Source organism: Nerophis lumbriciformis, linkage group LG06 (genome assembly GCF_033978685.3).
Source record: "Nerophis lumbriciformis linkage group LG06, RoL_Nlum_v2.1, whole genome shotgun sequence".
Classification (NCBI taxonomy): Eukaryota; Metazoa; Chordata; class Actinopteri; order Syngnathiformes; family Syngnathidae; genus Nerophis; species Nerophis lumbriciformis.
The window spans coordinates 43,233,182-43,256,732 of NC_084553.2; the positions used below are offsets into that span (position 1 = coordinate 43,233,182).

The 23,551-nt window shown below is 39.1% G+C and overlaps 1 protein-coding gene across 2 annotated transcripts in view; it reads left to right on the plus strand.

The window, feature by feature from the left end:
• esrp2 (epithelial splicing regulatory protein 2) overlaps window positions 1-23,551 on the plus strand; it is a 36,116-nt gene that overhangs the window by 1,689 nt on the left and 10,876 nt on the right. For both annotated transcript variants that reach the window (XM_061964386.2, XM_061964387.2), the window contains exons 4-13: window positions 10,703-10,816; window positions 12,324-12,438; window positions 12,542-12,634; window positions 13,047-13,101; window positions 13,447-13,557; window positions 15,685-15,817; window positions 18,877-18,919; window positions 21,457-21,758; window positions 21,889-22,116; window positions 22,189-22,387. In XM_061964386.2, coding sequence (XP_061820370.2) covers window positions 10,703-10,816; window positions 12,324-12,438; window positions 12,542-12,634; window positions 13,047-13,101; window positions 13,447-13,557; window positions 15,685-15,817; window positions 18,877-18,919; window positions 21,457-21,758; window positions 21,889-22,116; window positions 22,189-22,387 — 1,393 coding nt within the window. The remainder of the gene's footprint in view (window positions 1-10,702; window positions 10,817-12,323; window positions 12,439-12,541; window positions 12,635-13,046; window positions 13,102-13,446; window positions 13,558-15,684; window positions 15,818-18,876; window positions 18,920-21,456; window positions 21,759-21,888; window positions 22,117-22,188; window positions 22,388-23,551) is intronic.

Genomic DNA, 23,551 nt, shown 5'->3' on the forward strand with positions numbered 1-23,551 from the left:
TCCCAGTGAGAGCAGACATTGTACAGTAAGGGATGTTTTGTTATGTTTGTTGGCTCTCATGAAGTCTGCAGTGAGTAATAATCAGGGTTGTTGTTGGAAGGAAAAAGCAAACGTGACGCATTTGTGAAATTAATATGTATGCTTAAATTGAGCAAAATAAGTAAATATTATGAATATGTTACTACATTACATATATAATTACAGCATGTACATAAAACCCTGATGGAGGTGTTTGGATGTTTTTTAAGCACATAACAGAGCAACTCCTAAAGACTCCATTGTAAGCTAAATTCTGGTCGTATTTATTTACGAGTTAGAATTCATAAAAAAGAAAAAACGTGTGCTTGTCTTACATAAGCATTGAATGATAGACAAAGTTTAAAAAAAGGTGCAGTTCCTCTTTAAGGAGCTAAATGGCCTGGAGTCACCAGCATTTTTGGCAACTATGACATAAATTTCAACCTTCAAGGCACAACATAATCCAAGTCATCATAAAACCACTTTTGACTGCACAGGAAGTGTTTTTAGGGAGTGTTTTAGCATTTAAACCAGGGGTGTCCAAACTATGACTTCAGTCTGGCCCGTGAGACGTCACAAGTTTAAAGCGGAACTGCACTTTGTTTTTGAATTTTGCCAGCAATTCAAAATCATGATGAGCGACAAAAACACATGTCTTTTTTAAATACATTGTAACAAAGAAATAAAAAGTCTGCTTACAATGGAACAATTGACGTCACTGCGTAAATTCCGACCATAAAACCCAATGAATAACCATACAAAAAGTGCCAACAGTACTCCATTTACATCTCGTGACTTGAGTATTAACCAAGCATTAGCAATATTGTTATCATAAGTGCTAACGTTAAGGACCTACATTTAGTGGCGCATCGATGAGAGAGAGGCAACTACCTGATGAGTTCAAACCCCGGCTGAGTCATACCAAAGACTATAAAAATGGGACACATTACCAATATGCTTGGCACTCAGCATAAGGGCTCGAAATGGGGCTTAAATCACCAAAATGATTCCCGATCGCGGCCACCGCTGCTGTTCACTACTCCCCTCACCTCCCAGGGGGTGGAACAAGAGAATGGGTCAAATGCAGAGGGTAATTTCACCACACCTAGTGTGTGTGTGACTATCAGTGGTACTTTAACTTTAACTTTTTATGCTGCAGGGTTGTTGTTGGAAGGAATAAACAAACATTGTTTTTGTGAAATTAATGCGTATTCTTAAAATGAGCAAAATAAGTAAATATTATGATTGTGTTACTACATTACATATATACTTACAGTATGTATATAAAACCCTGATGGAGGTGTTTGGATGTTTTTTAAGCGCTTTATAGGCATAACAGAGCGACTCCCATAGACTCCATTGTAAGCTAAATTCTGCTCGTATTAATTTACGAGTTAGAATTCATAAAAAAAGAAAAACATATGTGTGTTTGTCTTACATAAGCATTGTGAATGATAGGCAAAGTTTTTTAAAAAGTGCAGTTCCTCTTTAAGGAGCTAAATTGCTGGGAATCACAAGCATTTTTGGCAACTATGAACCTTCAAGGCACAACATAAATCAAGTCATCACAAAACCACTTTGAACTGCCCAGGCAGTGTGTTAAGTAGTGTTCTTGCATTTAAACAATATTTTCTTAACATCTATGACAAATGACAGGAGTAGTGCATGGCAATGAATGTCGCACAAGTGTAAAAAGAAGTTAACCACTAGCAAATGTCGCTCTTAACTTTTGATGACCAATGGTGCAGATTTCTTTTAAAGGGGTGATATTTTGTTTTTTTCCCCTACATTTAAAATACTTTCTTGTGGTCTATATAACATGTAATGGTGGTTCTTTGGTCAACATTTAGCATAGATTATGTTTTACAGACCATATAAAGTTAAAGTTAAAGTACCAATGATTGTCACACACACACACTAGGTGTGGCGAAATTATTCTCTGCATTTGACCCATCACCCTTGATCACCCCCTGGGAGGTGAGGGGAGCAGTGAGCAGCAGCAGTGGCCGCGCCCGGGAATCATTTTTTTTGGTGATTTAACCCCCAATTCCAACCCTTGATGCTGAGTGCCAAGCAGGGAGGTAGTGGGTCCCATTTTTATAGTCTTTGGTATGACTCGGCCGGGGTTTGAACTCACAACCTACCGATCTCAGGGCGGACACTCTAACCACTAGGCCACTGAGTAGTATGCTAGATCAAGCTGCTTTCTCGCAGTCTCTTCGGAATGCGCCGTTTTGTGGGCGGTTTTATTTACACGGCTCCATTTTGACAGTGTCTTCTCCCCGCCATCTTCGTTATAGTTTTCAGCGTTTCCTTAGTCTACTGACAGATAGAAGTTCAAACTATACATCACTTTGTATAAGTAACGGCAACAGCAGAGGATGCGTGTTCATGAACAAGCCAGTCTGTCTCACAACAAGAGGATAGAGAAAAAGAAGGAGCTTATTGACTACAGTGCAGATTACCGGTACAATTGAGGACGGACGCAAGGCACTCTGGGTACATTTATACCATATATGGACAATCCGGTTAAATTGTTCCCGACCGTGGACTTCACAGGTTGTGCAAATTCGAAACAGCTCGTTTGGAGGAAGAAAGGCAAGATTGTTTTACAAACAACTCCGCAATTCCCCCATGGTTTGATTTAACATTTTCCAAATACACAATACCAGGTACCAATGGTAAAGAAAAGTTGGTTTTGCATATTAGGGCCCCTTTAACATTTAACACAAGTGTAAAAATATGTTAACCCATGTAAAATATAAAAGCGACAATACTCAACCTTAATTGTAATAATTTACCATAATTTCCGGCTTATAGAGCGCACCTTTTAATAAAAGCCGCACCCACATAATTTATGGACAGATTTTATTCAGAACATATATTGACCGCGCAAGTCTATCAGTCGCAGGTGTACACATTGAAACAGGAAATATTTACAATGGCGCTTGTGTTCATTCACAAATTTAACAAAGACCTTGTATAACACAGCATGCAGTAGCCTACCGTCATCGAGTGCAATCTTTGTCCTCCTGCGCGATGTCGGAGTTGAGGGTACTCGGCGTTGTTTGGTTCTGTGCTTTCTCTTTTGCTTTTGTGTCAAGGTGGGTTGCCTCTGGGATTGTGCTGTCTGGGATCGTAAGTTTTGCTATATTTCCGTATTGCGGCTGTTTACTTTTTTAAAGGCCGGGTCGATCGTCTTCAGCTTTGGTGCTGTGGCATGTGCATTTTGTTGAGTCTTCTCCATGACTAGGGTGAGTCCATAACTTGCTAAATGGCAGACTGATTGATTGTGTGGGTGCATTTGATTTACTGTGAACAATTTCATTAGTCCACCGTGACTCATACTGCAATTTAATTGGGCTGGTGTGACGAGGCTGAACTAATTGGTGGCGTGTGAAGCTCATCAACCCGAAAATATCATAATTTAGCCTCAGCATTGTACAAAGCATAGGGTTTAAAGTGTGGGGGGGGGAAAGTAGTGGCTTATAGTCTGGGAATTACGGTAAAGTGATTGCTTGTTACGTACTGCAGCTTCCAAGAGGACGCTAACTTTTGACTGTGCTACTACCCTCACTCTGCTCAGAGCCTGTAAGCTACGCCCCATGTAACACTCTAGGACTGCTTTTGCGCATGTGTACGAGACAGCTGTAAGTGACAGACATGAATGCCAGTCATCTTGTTTGGGCGAACAATAATTAGTGTAAAAAATGTTGTACAGTGCTTGTGAAAAATATAGAAATTACATTTTTACCAGCATTTATGTTACTGCATGTCGCACATCAGTGTTAAGATAAAAAATATACTTTATTCTGACTTTGTCTTGTTACCTCAAAGCAAGTCATTATGTCGCTGTCTTTTTCCGTCTGAGTTTAGTGGCTGATTTAATTTCAAACTGGTTTATTCCTGTGTAAAACATTGTGATGACAAACACAGAAGTATTTATTTTATAGACATCAGAGCAAGTGGGATGGCATTAGACGAGAATGAATAACACACTAGGCGGCAGGCAACAGCCATAACATTCTCAATGCCTGAAGCAGTAGTTCTGTAGCTCCTGCCCCTTTGGCCGATAGCTTATATCTGTGTCCAAATAAGTACGTCCACCTCACTGTGACGTCAAAACGCAAAACACAGCGGTCAGAGGCATCAAACTGTGTACAAACTCACGCCCAAATGCATGAACCTTGTGATAGGACGCTTGGGCATTGTTTAATGTGAGTATCCAACAGTATAACAACATAAGTCAGAAAATATGAAAATTATGATAGGTTCTCTTTAAATTTATAATCAAGCTGGGGGAAAACAATATTACAAGTAGTAATATACTGTACATTTAAAAAGGATGTAGTAAAACTCCCGCCTAAAATGCAATCGTTTTATTATGAACTATCTCACAGTAAGTTAACCGCTGACAAATGTCAAAATAACAACACACTCTATCTGCCTTTAACTTTGTCAGCAAGTGTCAACATTTCATGTTTACACTGGGCAACGTAAAAATACTGTATAAAAGTAAACGCATAAGCTGACAATCTGTCCAGCCGTTAGCAAGACTGCGGAAAACGAACAGCTAGACATTTAATCTTTCATACATTTGTTGTGCGGTTAGCTTACCGGTAAATGTCTTTTCCGTACCCGTCTCTCACATAAGCATGAGAAATATAATTCTGAATTGATTACATTTTGAAACAAGTACAATTTTAATCCTAGCGAGTAACTAGCATTTTTAGCTAATGTTAGTACTCAACTCCTCCTACGGTACTATATCCAAGGCCTTATGGGATTTAATGAAGTTGCGCATATCGGAAACCCTCCAGTGTGACAATTGGGGCGGCGTGTCTCAGATGGTAGAGTGGCCGACCAGAAACTTAGCCTTCCTGGTTTGAATCTAGCTTACGCTATCCTATTCATTGCTGTTGTGTCCTTCGGCAAGACACATCACCCACCTTGCTTCTTGTAGCCACCCGCACCAGTGTAAATGTAGCTTAAGTGTAGATAATGGGTTTCTCAATGTTATATAGCGCTTTGCGTCACTAGAGAAAAAACGCTACAATAATATAATTTACTTCACTAGTTCAATTCACAGTTGTAGGTGTATTTTTCCCCTGACATTTTCTTCAGTGTCTGAATTTTGAGGTTCCACTCCATATCAGGTATAAAGAAGCTTGTTAGGCCATGTTTCTAGCACAGATCTGCTTGCTCTGTAATAGAAGAACTGTGAATCTCCTAAATGACCTCTCATTGAGGGAGGAGTATTTTGTCTGTTAAACTGTTCGACAGTGCATAGAAGTTCAGCAGCTAGCTTCGCCTCGAGCTTGTGAGAGATTAAGACTACCGGTAGTCGCAGGTCCGGTCTTGTCTTGTCTTGATGCATGCTGCAGCCATCTGGAAGGTGGGCTGTTTACCTGCGACTGCACCTCTCTTTTATACTGAAGGACAGACAGAAAGTGGAAAGGGTGGCGGTCTACAAAAGGGTGTTTTTAAATTAATTTGTTGGTGTTTCTTCCCTGTCATTGTGTGTTTAGCCAATAGTGCTTGTGTTGTCAAACATGTTTTTCAAGAATCTTGCAAGTGTTTGTTTGCCCTGGGTGCACCTTTCCCCACCCCTTCACTGTTTCTTAGCATGAAAGCCTCTCATGATCACTCTGTCTTGGCCTTAATACGAACGGCACTTTACATTCTTGCTCTGGGACGGTTAACGTTTCATGAAAGTCTGGGCCCACTTGTGGAGTTGTGCCTTGCAAACAGGCCTGGTTAAGGCTCCAGCGTAGGTTAGTTTGTGTGCTGAACCTTTAAATATTAACCCAAGCAATCAGTTGGTTCTTTTCATTCCTTTGTGTCACCCATTACTCTCTTGTTATCTGGGACTGCACTTGTTTTTAGCCTGTTTCTCACAGTAAAGACAACAAATCTTTCAATGCCATTCAGCATCTAATTCACCTAATGAGTTGATGGTGGAAACATTTTAGCTGCCTTTTTAAAAAATGATCACCACACAGACACAAACATTTTGTTAGTTAAATGTTGAACAGTTCATCAATTTGCTTGTTTTCAAAAAAAGTAAATTGGGGAGGTGTGGTCGGAAGCGGAAGTGATTAAAGAACAGTTCTGGAAGCCAATAAAGATACCAGTTTATCACATGTTGTTGGTGTTTACTGACAAACCGTTCACAACTGTGAGTTGACGGAATGTAGACCGTGCTGTGCACACCTACATGAAAGTTAAGGAGGTGAGATGTAGTTATAACGGAGCTAAAATCTGCATTTGCGGTGTATTTGTGCGTCATGACTAAAAGTGTATTGCGCTGTAATTTGTCCATTTAGGGAACACGCCTAGAATGTCTTGTTGGGTGCCTTTAAGGGTTGCAGCCTGTGTTGTTGATGCATGTGGTATGTCATAGACACACTTGTCTTGTTTTTTTGATCGTCACATTATTAATTTTCAATCAGTACAAACAACAAGCTTGAAGTTTGTATTTACATACTATACTACACCACAAGATTACAAATTTTGTGTACTGAATCGGTTAATAGTGTGTAATTTTTCTCGTCAAGGTATAATGGGTTGCAGGATGAGATTCTAATGTTACACCGTAGGGATGTTGAGACAAAACCAATAGGCAAAAAAAGCCAAAGTCAAACAGTTCATCATCCCTGGTGGGTGTGTCACCGCAAAATCTCTAAAAGTGAAGTGTCCTAGCATTACTCATGTATGGATGTTGATTTTGGTCTTTGACTACTTTGTTTGTGCTCAAACCACAATATTGGTAAACGGCGTGTACCTTAAAGTAAACATTCATATCTAAAGTAATGTATTTACCCTTACCTGTATTGTTTTTTACACAGTAAACATTTGACACTATTGCTTTAAAAAACATTCTCGGAAACCATTTTACATTTTGTTCCACATTTAGTTTTATGCAGAGAGAGCTTGTGACATACATGCCCACACAAAACAATATTAAAACAGTTGTTTACTTCTAACAATACAAATACAGTGGTACCTCAACTTTCAAGGACCTTAAGAGTATTTTGAGATACAAGCAGTCTGAGATTTTTTAAGTTGCAAGCGTTTTAATGAGTTATGAACAACCCCTGCCACTGGTAGTAATTTTTCACAGCCCACAGCCAGAGATCGACAAAATCCTGCCCTCTTTCCAACGCAACTGAGAACGTGCGAAAGACAACACCCACCCAATCAGAAAAACAAACCGTTAAAACCATGTACTACTCAGTAGCAGACTTGGCGAAGCAGCCCAACCACAGCACCGTCAGTCTGCACCACTCCAAAGCAGAATTCCGCTTACGCGCCGGAACAACATCCACATAGTGGACTTTAATTATTTAAATTATAGATATGTTGCCGAATGATCTGCCTGACGGGTTTCCGTTTGTTTTTCTCTCCTGACTGGACACTGGACAATCGTACATTAGCCTTGTTTCCGGTGTCTTATGCCGACATACATGCTGGTTACTCTGACCTCCTCGGTTCGTCACCCTAAAACGTTTATGTGCAACATAAACGATTTCTTAGGTGCTATTGTTACACGACGGAAAAGCAGCCCAAAGGAATCATCAGATTAGTCCGGTCCCCACATTAAATGCTTTACAACATTATTACATTATCTCATAAAACTACTGTCGTAGCTTGTAGTAAATTTTATTGTATTAATTTTCAACCAATGTTTCTAATCTCAAGGTTTGGTTTTCTTATTAAAATTGTGGCGTTTTGGCAAACACGGAATAAGTTGATTTTATTTCAATGTGCGCGGCTAATTTGAGATACGAGTGTTTTCAGTTATGAGGTCAGTCATTGAAGTTATAATTAAGTACCACTGATAGTCACACACACACACACACACACACACACACACACACACACACACACACACACACACGGTGTGGTGAAATTAACCTCTGCATTTGACCCATCCCCTTGTTCCACCCCCTGGGAGGTGAGGGGAGCAGTGAGCAGCAGCGGTGGCCAAGCTCGTAAATCATTTTGGGGATTTAACCCCCAATTCCAACCCATGATGCTGAGAACCAATTTAGCTTGTAAATTGACGTACTACTGTATCAGTCAGGTAGTTATTGACAATATTTGTATTTTGTGCAATACAATGACTTAGTTTCACTTTACAATACTATACACTATAGTATTTGTCAGCTTGTGTGAGGATACTGATCACTACCATATTGATTGTGCAAGAAGTTCAGCTGCGGCATTATTCTTTTGGACTATTTTTCTAACACTATTTGACACTCCCTGACAACGCTCTTATCAGAGATTGTGGCGGCCACAAGCACCACCCTTCCTCACCTATGCATGCAAATAATATAGTGAAGAGTGTGTTCAGATAGGACTACGTTCAAAGGCCATTTCCTCCTCATTTATGAACATACCTTGTAGATTCTTCAAGATTCAATAATGTAGAAGGTAATGTCAGAAGTGGAGGGAAAGGGTTTTGTGCTAAAGTCTACATGTGGTATACGGTATAGGGGGATTGGGCCCACTAAATTCAAGCTGTCTGATTTCAGCATAAAAGCTCTCTTAAGGAGGCAGGGCTGTGTGACCTTGTTGGTCTCCCACGCTGCAGTTGGTTCAAGAATTAAGCACATTTGAGCAAATAAAAGAGTTGGGGCATGTCTATGCCTGCTCGAGAACATTGACGTTTGTCTTAGTAATTGGGCAAGGTTTGCACTGTTACTATTAGGTCCTGTGTGGAACAACTCACATTTTTCTCACATTGCTGTTCAATCTACCAAAAACCATTTGCACGTTACCCCATGAACACACCCTAATCCTCATTTTTCAGCAGCTGTTTGCCATTGCCTCATGGTCCCTGCATTTTCTCCACTGAGAAACGGGCCCAAACATGCACCTGTAATACTTTCTGTGTATGTGATTATCAGTCATATATAGCCTGTGGCCATGTGAAACTGCTCTCTCTGCCAGAGTTTCACAGGGCCTAATTCATGTTGTCACACATGGTGGACATTGGGTACTCTGGGGCAATAACTCTTTCACAATTCCCCAGTGGAATGAGGACATGATGGTTTGCACTTTGATTATTCAACAAACCGGATCAAAAATGTCTTTGTCAAGGTAATAATGCTCAGTTTTGATTGACAGAGAGGTATTAATTTAGAGGTCCCCATGTAATGCAACTTTGACTTTTTATTGATATTCTAGCAGTCTTTAGTCTGTCTGGATATAACTGGTTAGTTATCATCTCTCCCTCTCAATTGTTTGATCCATTTCCAAGAGAAGAGGCCGTTTTCTCTTCATGACATCACAAAGGAAAAAACATCTTTCCTCATGGAAATGCTGTGTCCTCTGACCCGCAACCTTGTTAGATGAGCCAGCCCATACAGAACAGTTTTGCAAAAGAGCAAATTTCGCTTCACGTCTTGAAATTTAAGTCAGGAGTTCTGGCAACTGTCTTGTCAGTCCAGAAATTTGACCTATAAATTTGATCGTTTTGTTTTTTGTTAGAGGAATGTAGACTAATGTAAACGTGGCTGCTGATTTGTGCCAACGGCCTTTCCTAGGCACGGGAGCAAGTTGGGGGAAGTGTCTTGCCCAAGGACACGGCAGTAGTGACTAGGTTTACAGAGGCTGATTTGGAACAGGAACCCCAAGTTTCTGGACGACCGCTCTACCAACTTGGCTACTGTTAGCAGTTAGTACTAGCTCTATGCTAGTATTGTGTCCTTCTGTCCCACTCCTTAATGTTAAGTTGTTGTATGTGCTGTATGGCATATATTACATTTGATAAGTGCAGTTACACAATTGCCACACTCTCTCTGAGACAGGCAAGGACACGCACAGCTCATTATCATTAAAGCTACAGACATATAGACATGTTCCCAGTAGGGCTTACTAAAAGCACTTTTTGACCACAGTCTAAATTCCGCAATCTAGTCTTTTAAAAGAGTCTTGCGGGATGTCTGAGACCTTATTAAAATAGCTGATAATAACTGATCACTTTGGAAAGGCAACATTTTATACAAGTCCCTTGTATTGGAACTCATTGTTTCACTAAAGGCTCATATCAAATGACATATATGATATATTATTTATTTTAAAAGTGGCAGTGACACACTCATCACATTAAACACATTTAAAAAGGGAAAAACACTGTTAACATGCCTCTGTTTTTTTGTTGGTAAGTGATTGCCTTTGACACATGTGCATCATGTTGGCACAACACACTGGACAGGGGTCATTGCATGTGCTTTAATAAATCATGCATGCTGGTGTTCAGGATTTGGATGGTTGTTGGCGTCACTTAAACAAGCCTGGTTGGAGTTGTACGGCGTCTTGAAGTGCAATTGTGTAATCCTACTCCCACTCAACAAACATTAAAACCTGTTCGACAAGTACACACAATCCAAACATTAAATAGAGCAACACCTTAAATTTTAGGGCTATTTAATTCTCACTTTCTGCTTGTTTAGTACTGTTTGCACATGAGTTGAAACCTATTCAAATTCTTATATTCATGTATAAGATGTCCTGTCAATTGCTGCTACATTTACTTGACGTCCACTACACCTGCATTATTTTCCTTTTTTAAAGATGATTGTGATAAGTTTTGATAGTTCTTGAATGCAATGAATGACAGTTATCTATGAGAAGATGTAACAATACACATTTTCCTTTGCGCTTTGTTGTGCAGTTCCAGCAATCTGTGGCATCGGAACTAAAGTGCCTCGAGAGGAGCTCTTACACTCTTTGTGTCAACAGCCCCCTTGTCATCCGACAGGCCCTCCACCCTGAGGCTTCCAAAAAGGTAAATGGGGTTACACTCTGGCTCTCATATTGTATACATTTTAACAGTCCAAAAATGTAAAGGGAGAAAACATTTACATAATTGTGTTGGACAAAAGAATAGGGGTGTAACGATTGATCAATATGTCAATAAATCGATTTATATTCCTAAATTATAAGTATTTCGGTCTGTGCTCGACTAGTTTTCCTTACTGAAGATAGGTATCGATCCAATATTGTTTTAAAAGGGAATCGATTGATTTTAATCATACTAGAAAAAGGAAAACTGGATTCAAAAACAGTAGACTTTATGAGGTTTAGCCTTTTTAATGAAAAATACATTAACTTGAGTCTGTATGCCCATCAAAACAAAAATGGCGGACACATACAGTGGTCGAGAAAGGTCATAACAAACGCCAATAGACAAGACAATATCATAAATTACCACACAAAAGGTTTCAGCTACAGCACTACTGCAAAAAGCACACGACACAACACAATAATGTAAATCCGCAATACTACTTTAAGCCACAAAATATGTGACCGACACAACGGAAGTGACAGCAGAGCAAGTTACGGGAAACACCGACTTCCAGAACACAAGAAGTAAATTCATCAGAAATAAGCACACAAGATGGATGAAGAAGGCAATGGAAATTAGGGAGCGAGGGGCCAACACCATCAACAGGGATGAGGGGGCCTACAGGCTTCCGCACGCCTGAGACACGCTGTCTTTTATTGGCGGTAAACAGATACTCTATGGCCGGGTCAGGGAACTTTATTTAGGAGGTAATTCTACGCCCAAAACGTTGGTTACTGTACTCCTATTGAAAATTGCTTGAATGTTTAAAATGAGAGTAGAAAATGTTTTCTCTTGTTAATTTAAAGTGTTGGTTGCACTTTATTCAAAAATAATGTGAATGCATTAGCCATTAATTGTTATTTACTTGCTTGTTTGTATCCATAATTCATTTATACCTAATTCCCTTACAATAAATAACAGGATAACAGGGAACTTCACCTGCAGTATCCAGTATTTATTTCACAGTCACTCTGGTTGATTTTTTTATTTTTTTTGCAAAAAATTTACTGAATCAATTTCATCTCATTGAATCGTTTTGATCGCATTATTCTAAAAAAAAAATGGCTCGTCCCTGAATCGTATCGGCAAACACAAATATTGAACTGAATCATTGTTAAAATGAATCATTACACCTCTACAAAAAAAACCTATGCAGCAAAAGTGTCATCTTTGCACTTCCTTGTCGTGTGAAATTATACAAAACATAATGCAATTAATGTACTGTATATAAAAGCCTTTTTTGGATTAGTATTATGACACTATATTGGAGGCCTAAACTCAACATTTACTGTATAACCCTAACTCCTAAGAATATTTTCATTACTGTTATATTTCTGATGGTTATTTTTTTAATTCTGCATTCTTTTTACCCCTTTTGTTAGTATTGTGGGTGGAACTGATCATCAAATGATGCATTGTCCTGTCAAATGCTTCTGCTTGCTTTCAGAATCTTGTCCTTCCCGAGTGTTTCTTCTCCTTTGTGGACTTCAGAAAAGAGTTTGAGAAATGCTGCCCCAGTGCCGGCCCCGCAAACAAGCTGGAGCTTTCACCAATGTTAGAACGTGTCCTTTTTGAGTGAATGGAATGAAAGCTTGTTTTAAGCTATTTTAAAGTGTCGAGTAAAAAAAAAAAAAAATGGTAGTTGGTCTTTAACCGGGCATGCAGATGTGGGTCTACCTGCAGTCTCAGAGCTGACGGGGGTGAGGGAAGTGAGGAGCATGGTGGAGCTGACCCTCTGCATCCTGGCTGAGCCTTACAGTAAGTAACCGCCCATCTTGACACCAATTGATTGAAACACATCTGCCCCATGAGCGCCTAACTGAAGTGACGTCTACTTTTCAAATGAAATAGCTGTTATACCATTTTAACCACTTAACTACTTGATTGTGTGGGTCTACGTAATTGTCCCTTGTGGCCCCCAACTTGTCGTGCCTGTTTTGTCAGAACTCGCTCAGACTGAATGGCGACAGACAGAAACCCATCAAGAAAGTCCACTTACAACTGTATATTAAAATATTGCCCTCGTATTTAAACAAACTAATTTTCTGTGTATGTTTGATAGTGCATTTTTTTGCTGACAAACTACACATGTCAATAGACATACTTATTAAAGTATGTTGTTGATATATTTGATGGTAATGTACAATCTTATCTGTTTTGTCCTTTTTAGATCACATTTTTTCCTGCGTGGAGAACGTAAAGTACAAGTTTGATTCTGGCACATGGTACGTATGAGACGCAAACATCTTGTTGTTGCCACACCTATCAGCAAGACTGCCAACACCCTAAATTATATTATCTATAAATCAGAGGGGCTTAGTGTTAATTACAGCTGGAACGCTAGCACACCTGTGGGAAAGAGTGACAATAAAAGCTTTAACAACACAGAGTACTGTACTTTGCTAAAGCCTGTATGTTGTTTTAATCATGCTTTATTGACAATATATAATTTACATGAACGGTTGCTGGAAAATACAGTTAAGGATGTCTATATGACTGTTAATGAAACAAATGGTGTGTTTGCTGATTTGTTCAATCATTTATTGTTTCCATGCATGGTTTTCATGTAGCAGTAAGACGGAGCCAGTGGACAGCGAGACGGTCATCAGAGCACGAGGACTTCCATGGCAGTCTTCAGACCAAGACATTGCTCGCTTCTTTAAAGGACTCAATATCGCCAAGTATGTCGCCGCACTTTACCGATATACAAACCCTGTTTCCATATGAGTTGGGAAATTGTGTTAGATGTAAATATAAAAGGAATACAATGATTTGCAAATCCTTTTCAATATTCAATTGAATGCACTACAAAGACAAGATATTTGATGTTCAAACTCATAAACTTTATTTTTTTTTTGCAAATAACAATTAACTTCGAATTTCATGGCTGCAACACGTGCCAAAGTAGTTGGGAAAGGGCATGTTCACCACTGTGTTACATCACCTTTTTCTTTTAACACTCAATAAACGATTGGGAACTGAGGAAACTAATTGTTGAAGCTTTGAAAGTGGAATTCTTTCCCATTCTTGTTTTATGTAGAGCTTCAGTCGTTCAACAGTCCGGTGTCTCCACTGTCGTATTTTACGCTTTATAATGCGCCACACATTTTCGATGGGAGACAGGTCTGGACTGCAGGCGAGCCAGGAAAGTACCCGCACTCTTTTTTTTTACGAAGCCACGCTGTTCCAACGCGTGCTGAATGTGGCTTGGCATTGTCTTGCTGAAATAAGCAGGGGCGTCCATGAAAAAGACGGCGCTTAGATGGCAGCATATGTTGTTCCAAAACCTGTATGTACCTTTCAGCATTAATGGTGCCTTCACAGATGTGTAAGTTACCCATGCCTTGGGCACTAATGCACCCCCATACCATCACAGATGCTGGCTTTTGAACTTTGCGTCGATAACAGTCTGGATGGTTCGCTTCCCCTTCGGTCTGGATGACACGATGTCGAATATTTCCAAAAACAATTTGAAATGTGGACTCGTCAGACCACAGAACACTTTTCCACTTTGCATGAGTCCATCTTAGATGATCTCGGGCCCAGAGAAGCCGGCGGCGTTTCTGGATGTTGTTGATAAATGGCTTTCGCTTTGCATAGTAGAGCTTTAACTTGCACTTACAGATGTAGCAACAAACTGTATTTAGTGACAGTGGTTTTCTGAAGTGTTCCTGAGCCCATGTGGTGATATCCTTTAGAAATTGATGTCGGTTTTTGATACAGTGCCGTCTGAGGGATTGAGGGTCACGATCATTCAATGTTGGTTTCCGGCCATGCCGCTTACGTGGAGTGATTTCTCCAGATTCTCTGAACCTTTTGATGATATTATGGACCGTAGATGTTGAAATCCCTAAATTTCTTGCAATTGCACTTTGAGAAACGTTGTTCTTAAACTGTTTGACTATTTGCTCACGCAGTTGTGGACAAAGGGGTGTACCTCGCCCCATCCTTTCTTGTGAAAGACTGAGCATTTTTTGGTAAGCTGTTTTATACCCAATCATGGTACCCACCTGTTCCCAATTAGCCTGCACACCTGTGGGATGTTCCAAATAAGTGTTTGATGAGCATTCCTCAACTTTATCAGTATTTATTGCCACCTTTTCCAACTTCTGTGTCACGTGTTGCTGGCATCAAATTCTAAAGTTAATGATTATTTGCAAAAAAAAAAAAGTTTATCAGTTTGAACATCAAATATGTTGTCTTTGTAGCATATTCAACTGAATATGGGTTGAAAATGATTTGCAAATCATTGTATTCCGTTTATATTTACATCTAACACAATTTCCCAACTCATATGGAAACAGGGTTTGTATTTTAACCAAATTATTAAGATAGGATAGACATATTTATCCCAAAATTATGTGGTTGAAGTGCATATTAAAACGTCCACAAAATAGGGTAAAAACAAGAGGGAAACAATTAAAGAACACAAAGGACATAAAAGAGGAGGACAGAGCTGCACTTCAGTGGCGCCATTTTTCCATACAACTAAAGTGTAATGCAATGAAAACTAAAAAAGAGTTGTAAATAATACATATTGCGCACATATGATAAATAATAAAACAAAAACACCATCTTAACACCCATGTACACTATGAAAATCATTCATTTTCATAGTGTCAGGTGGAAGCTTCTAGATCATCAGATGTTGGGGACAAGTGTCGTAAGTTAGCGTTGGCTACAAACAGTATGATGCATACATTAGATGACTGTTGCAGATATCTATGTTTCTGTATCTGTCCCTATTTCAAATAAACCGAAATAAATAAATGTTGACCTTTTAAGGACAATTATGTCATTTGTTTCAGAGGGGGCGTGGCCTTGTGCCTCAACGCTCAGGGCAGAAGGAATGGCGAGGCCTTGGTTCGCTTTGTCAACGCTGAGCATAGAGATCTGGCACTGGAGCGCCACAAGCACCACATGGGCAGCCGCTACATCGAGGTCAGTTTCAACTTTTACAAACATCCAAGCTAAGGCCCACTCATATTGTGTCAATCCTTCAACAATTGGTCTGAGGCTGTGAAATGGCACAAGACTAAGTTAGCCTAAACTTTGCTGCAGGGCTGGATCGCTGTCAAAAGTAAAACATCAGTAACTTTTCTTCATAGACTCCTTCTTGCTTGATTAGTTCAAGCTTTGCCCTAAGGGGGAAATTTAACACATTTAGTACAGAGATGAAGGCACTTCATCAGCCTCCCAATGACTTCATTAGACACTTTGATGTTTGTCTTTGATTGTACAAATCATTCCCTTGGGTTTTTAGCAGTGGTTGTCCTTTTAAAAACAGTGTACAGAAAGTCAGCAGAACCGGTACGATTAGCACAATTTTGGATTGTTTCTGGGAGAGTGGTGTGTGTGTGACCTGAAGACGCTGGTAGTCATAGTAACACCTTATAACTGTACAGATACTAAAAAAATAAGTGAATGAGTGTGAATGGTTGTATGTCTGTGTTGGCCGTGCGATAAGAGGGCGAGTTGTCCAGTATGGATTGAAGTCAACCCCCTGTTAATAAGTAAAAGTAGTGCTTTCAAATGATTTATTTTTTAAAAATCAGATTAAACACACTTATAATTTGCATAATTTGTGATTAATCACAGTAAATTACTTGCTGAAATTACTTGCTCACATTAGGTAAATTTACCTAAAGACCAATATTTGTCATAAAGGAACATATTTTAAATATTGTACTTCAATTCATGTCATTGATTTCCTCAAAACTTGGTAACCATGGAAAATATTTTGAAGTGAAATTGGCGGGTGAGCACACCAGTCAGTCTCCTCACTCATTTTCTGCACTGACGTATACATTCATCAATGACTATAAAACGACACACGCCGCCTTTCAGGTAACCATCCCCTGGTAAAGGGGAATTGCACTTTTTAGGGGATTTTGCTTATCATAAAACACATGACAATGGATGGATTTTGTTTGTAATGCATTCTAACTTGTAAATAAACATGAATAAAAGTCAGCTTACAGCTCAACCAATGGGAGGTCCTCTATTCCGCCCATAAAACCCAGTAAATAACCATCCAAAAAGCGCAACCCAATACTCCATTTTGAGTATCAACCAAGTATTAGTGATATTGGTATTATAAGAGCTATCGCAGACAAACTATTTATAGCGGTGACGTGATCACTACGTCATCTGAATGGGAATATATGAACATCCTAGCAGTCTAGTGACTGAAAGCGCTTTACATATTGAAACCCATTATTTAAGTTACATTTAAACCGGTGTGGGTGGCACTGGGAGCAGATGGGTAAAGTATCTTGGCGAGGACACATCGGCAGTGACTAGGATGGCGGAAGCGAGGATCAAACCTGGAACCCTCAAGTTGCTGGCACGGCCGCTCTATCAACCGAGCCATGCCGCCCCAGCGGGACATGACAGCAGACATTGTATAGTAAGTGATGTTTTATCATGTTTGATGGCTCTCAGTCTGCAGTGAGTAATAATCAGTGATGAAGGGGGAAAAAGAAGGTTGTGATGTGTTTATGAAAATAATGCCACGTGTATGTTTAAAACGATTAAAATATGTAAATATTAAATGTTACTATGAATGTACCTGTTACATTACATACATACTTACAGTGTATAAAACGGAGATGTTTCAATGTTTTTTTAAGGGCTTTATAGGCAGAATAGAGCAGCTACCACAAGCTCTATTGTAAGTGGCCTTTTGATGGTATTTATTTAATAGTTAGAATGCAAAAAAAATAAAAATGACATCCGTCATGTCTTTCATAAAGATTGTGAACGATAGGCGACATTCCCAAAAAGTGCAGTTCCCCTTTAAGGTAAAGGAGCGTGTGCGCTCAAAATAAATTGAATGATTAATGTGCAATTTTTTGGTGATTAATCATATGAGTTACCTCGTTATTTTTGACAGCCCTAGTTAAAAATGTAATGGATAAAACACGTTTGACTCACCAAGGTGTAATGCAAACATTAGGTCTCACTGGTATTATTTGGGGTGGAAAAAATATTGATACAGCACTATATCGTAATGTTTATTCTAAAGATATACATCTTTTGTCTTTAGCATAGGTTTTTTAAAATAACATTTCTTTTTACATTTTTTCTCGGTTCAAAGTCATGTTTTGGTCTGATTCTAACTCATGGACTACTTCTGCACCGCCGCTCTGCAAAGTGTTGCAGCACAAGAAGTCGACAGTTGAGGAGTAAAGCAAATCTTTTTGGCATTCAATTGGCAAGAAAGAAACTTGACCCACTTTCTGTACAATTGCATTTAAATAGATTGTTTGAATTACGGTAAATTGTTTTTTGACTTAGTTGGTCCAAAAAAAACATTACTGTCATCGACTGTACAACTTGTATTTTAAGCTGCGTCTTAAATTTATCAGTGAGCTATATATGTAGCATATTGCAATAATACTATACATTGTATTGTGATTTAAGTATCGTGATACTTATCATATCGTGAAGTCCCTGCTAATACCCAGCGTTGGTCATTATCAAGCTTATAGAGCTGTCTCACCATAATGTACTTGCAGTGTAGGGCCCCTCATAGCACCCTGGCAGGCTGCTGACAGATCAGCTTGGTCCTCTGTTAAAGACTTGTTCATAGATGCGGCTACACTCGTACAAGGTTCACTGTCATACTCTCTTTCTGCTATTTCACTATGATTAACTCTCAATTGATGCACTGGCTGCAAGATTTCTTCCTGTTTTTCTTTTTGAATTTTAGTCTGAAGAGTGGCATTGTCAAGATTTTCTTTTTTCCTTTCCTCTACTAAGTAGACAGTCTCTCTCTGCCTGTCAGGACTTGTAGTGTAATAAAGATTCTGGGAGACAACACAACACACAGATGGTTCTTACTCTATGTGGGAAGCGTAGCAAATATTTAATAAGGGCAAAGCTAAAGCTCAGTGATAAATATTTAATAAGGGCAAAGCTAAAGCTCAGTGATAGCTGTTTACATTGTTGTCTTAAAAGTTTAAGGCGAAACCCACTTTTTCTTCTCGTCTTCACAGGTGTACAAAGCCACCGGAGAGGAATTCCTCAAGATTGCTGGAGGTAAGATTCAAATTTTTCCTCCTCTGCTTCCTTATGTGCATGAGGAATCATTGTGAAAAGCTTTCTGTTTTGGTGCAACGGACTTCAGTTTCATTACTTTTTTTTCCCTTATGAGGAAACACAAAGCCCTTCTACATATCTCTAAAAGAGCAACTTCTTTAGTGTGTGTAAAGTAAGGTTTCTTCTCTTGCTCTCTCCTGTTACCTGTTACCTGTGTGCCTGCCTCATCCAAGTGATGTCCAGCAGCTTATCTCGGACTCATAAAAGATGCTTTGTGAGAGGCTAATCCCCCTCCCGCCCTACACTTGTCTCACCTGCCTCTTCCTCTCTATAGCGCAACTCCTCAGAGAGGAGAGAACTTGTTCTCTTGGTTAACAACACCTCACCTGTTCAGTCGTGCCTCAATGTCCACGCTTTCCTACAGAGGCTGGGCTCACGCATGCTACAAAGTAGTTTGCAGTGCTGATACAAAGGGGGTGTGAAGAGACAAAGTCGGGGCCAAGTAACACACAACAGAGATAGTTGACAAAGAAACTCAGTGCGACTGTGGACTTTAATCAGAATGAACTCAAATCGATGCACTTTCAGTAAATAGTTCAAGCAGGCCAAACAAAACACAATTTAAGAAAGAAAAGTTAAAGCAGTACTTTCTAATCCGAAGGTAATTATGCCCCAAGTGCACTCATAAAAAACTAAAACTATGTAGTTTTTATTTGTGACCCATTGTTTTAGCAAAAATACGCAAAAAAAACCCCAAATTTAATTAATTAATTTTACCTCCAAATCTTTTGTCTCTAAATTCTGGAGCGGGCCCAAATGAAGTAAAGTGTTGGTTAATGGAACAGTGGTGAATAAAAGTTGCTGTATGTGGCAGTGAGCGCCCACTTTGTAATGCACCTTACTGCCACCTACAGGACTGAAGTGGATTAATATCCGTTTTAATTAGTGCTGTCAATCGATTAAAAAAGCGAATAATTAATTGGGATCCAAAATTTATAATTTTTTTTAGTGTACTGAGGTATTTTCATTTAAATTCCATTATTATAAAGAGTGTTCTATAACAAGAAATAACTCAAAGGCATTTTTTTTACTCCAATAGTGGTTTAAGAGGACAGATTTAACAAACAAATGTTTATATTTGTAACAATTGGATGCCGAACTTTGTAAAATGGATAAGAGGAAATATTAGCATTTCCTGTCTCGTATGCATTTTTTAAACCTAATTTAACAGAACATGAAGTTATTTACTTATAAGTGATTATTTCATTTCAGCCAGCGGGAGACACACAATGATGCGCCTTATCCCACGCACAAGCGATTAAAATCTTTTCCTCATATAAGTCGGCTCTAAAATTAAATATAATGTACACATTATTGTACATGTAATATATCACTATATTGATTTGAAATATAATGTAAACATTGTACATGTAATATCGCTACATTGATTTTAAATATAATGTACACATCACTGTACATGTAATATATCTATATTGATTTTAAGTATAATGTACATGTAATATCACTGTATTAATTTTAAATATAATGTACATGTAATATCACTATATTGATTTTAAATAAAATGTACATGTAATATATCACTAGATATTTTTGAAATATATTGTGCACATCATTGTACATGTAATATCACGATGATTTTAAATGTAATGTAAACATAATTGCACATGTAATATCCCTATATTGATTTGAAATATAATGTACATGTCGTTGTACATGTAACATCGCTATATTGATTTTAAATATAATTTAATTGTACATGTAGTAATATTACTATATTGATTTCAAATGTAATGTACATGTAATATACCTATATTGATTTGAAATGTAATGTACACTGCTGCTGGAATTTAAATTTTCCAGAGGGAACTCTCCTGAAGGAATCAATAGTTCTATCCATCTGTCTACCTATCTATCTATCTATTGTACAGGTAATATCACTATATTGATTTTAAATATAATGTACATGTCATTGTACATGTAATATATCACTATATTGATTTTAAATATAATATACACATCGTTGTACATACAATATCTCTATTGATTTTAAATATAATGTACATGCCGTTGTACCTGTAATATCACTTTGGTTTTAAATATAATGTACATGTAATATCACTGATGCACACATGTGTTTATAAAGTCCCCTTCATGTGGGTCGAAACACATCTGGGAAGTGAAGTTATTTGTCCATAGCTAATGGACAAGATGAAACAAAAGCATTGTCTACTCGACACTAAAAACAAGAAACATCAGTCTCATGACATTGTGAGACACCTTTTTCCCCATGCCGATGTCTTTGTGCCGCATGCCTTGTTGTAGTTGCTCTCAGTCAAGCGTAGGGGGCTGTACAACTAGTAGGCATACAGTGACAGTAAGGTTGAAGTTTAAAAATGTGACTAACACGATAAAATACGATAACAAACTGAATATGAATTAACGCGATAATTTGACACCCCTATTTTTTTGTGTCTAGTAACTGGGTCCACCTGCCATTTTGTTTCCTCTAATACAAGGCACGTCTAACGAGGTGACCCAGTTCCTGTCCAAAGAGAACCAAGTTATCATCCGCATGCGGGGGCTGCCATTCACTGTTACCCAGCAAGAAGTTCTGGAGTTTCTTGGCCCCGAGAGCCCGGTCACAGACGGCGCAGAGGGGCTGCTATTTGTAAAGTACCCCGATGGACGGCCCACCGGTGACGCATTTGTGCTCTTCTCCTGCGACGAGTACGCCCAAAACGCCATGAAAAAACATAGGCAAATCTTGGGCAAACGCTACATTGAGCTTTTCCGCAGCACTGCAGCTGAGGTCCAACAGGTGAGTGTGGAAAGTCTCAACATGACCACATCATCAGTTTATAATGACACTCTGGTTTAGGGTCTAATTTGCTAGGAATGTGCTGGAGTATCTTCTGATGTAGTTCGTTCTTTGCCATCGTGATTTTTAGGTGCTGAACCGCTACTTGTCCACCCCTCTGATATCCACGCTGCCCCCCTCGCCCATTCTCCCCGTTCTTGCCACACCGCCCTACCTCCCGGCGGCCAGCCACACGCGTGACTGTGTCCGCCTCCGTGGCCTGCCATACACGGCAGGCATCGAAGACATCCTGGAGTTCATGGGTGAGCACACTGCTGACATCAAACCCCATGGAGTCCACATGGTCCTCAACCAGCAGGTAAGACAAACCAATAGACCTCACGGGTCCAACGCTTTTTAAAGGAATGCTGAACCTCGTTTTGGTCTGCAGGGCAGGCCTTCAGGCGACGCCTTCATTCAGATGAAGTCACCAGATAAGGCCTTCATGGTTGCACAGAAGTGCCACAAGAAGACGATGAAGGACCGATACGTGGAGGTGTTTCAGTGCTCCACAGAGGAGATGAGTATCGTACTGATGGGAGGAACCTTGAACCGCAGCGGCCTCTCACCACCGCCTTGCAAACTCCCTTGTAAGTTCATTCATTTGATTTGCCCTCTCAAAGGATCAATTCACTATTTTTGGTAAATTAAGTCAATTTGAATTTGTTATTAATTACCCATGTTATGTTTTCCATTTATCATGGCTATTACAAGTATTTGAATGGATCAAAGTGATCTCTTCTTTTTATGATTTTAATCTACATTTAACTCAAATATGATGATTTTAATCTACATTTAACACCTATTTGGGGTCTAGAACAGAGGTATGTAACCTTTTAGATCTTGTGCCCCAACTTTTCCAGTACAGAGGGTTCTGAGCCCACTCAAATATTAACAGTGAATTAGTAATCTTACTCTTGATCTTAATTGTATTTAATAACTATATCTAACCTATTTACAGTTTAACAGGATAAACCAAGTCAAATGATATGAAAGCATGTGTCAATCACAAAGATTATTATCAAGGCTTAGGTTAGGTTGACTACAAAAATAAATGCAAATCAAAAATACTGCAAAAGAAAGGGACTCATGAAAACTGATGAAAAATAAATGTACATACAATTACAGAGTGCTAAAATTAATAAATAACAAATGATAATACATGTTTCATAAATAAACTGTCAATGAAATTTAAGTGCAAATAAAAATACAGCTTCAACATTTTAGTCTTCATTTTTGTGTTTATGAAAGTGTATTACAACTAAAAGTAGTGACTGCCCCTACGGGCCACAGCCGAGAAATATAAATTTTTTGCGGCCCTCTAGGAGGTGCTCGTGGTCCACCAATAGCAGAGCAGTGTATAGAGGGTATGGCCAACTCTGTTTTAAAGTTAGTAGCAAACAAGGCGCCCTGTAGTCAGGTGAGGGGCATTTGACCAATCGTTTAGGAGATACTCTGGCCATACTCTCGGATTAGTCAAAAGCCCCTAACGTGACTACAGGGCGCCATGTTTACTACCAACTTTGAAACCGCGGTACCCAAATTCTCTATACACTGCCCTGAACAATAGGCCCGGCCCTATGTTTAAGAAAAAAAGGTCTAAATAATATGTATTAGATATGCTTTGGTGTAAATTTTGCTTCACAGCACTTTTTTGACTCCCTTTCCAAGTATGCCTGCTAAACAGTTTGTTTTGGGGGGCAGAGCCCTTTTTAGATTGCAAATGAACCCCTCCATGCCCCGCCCCTCCAAAA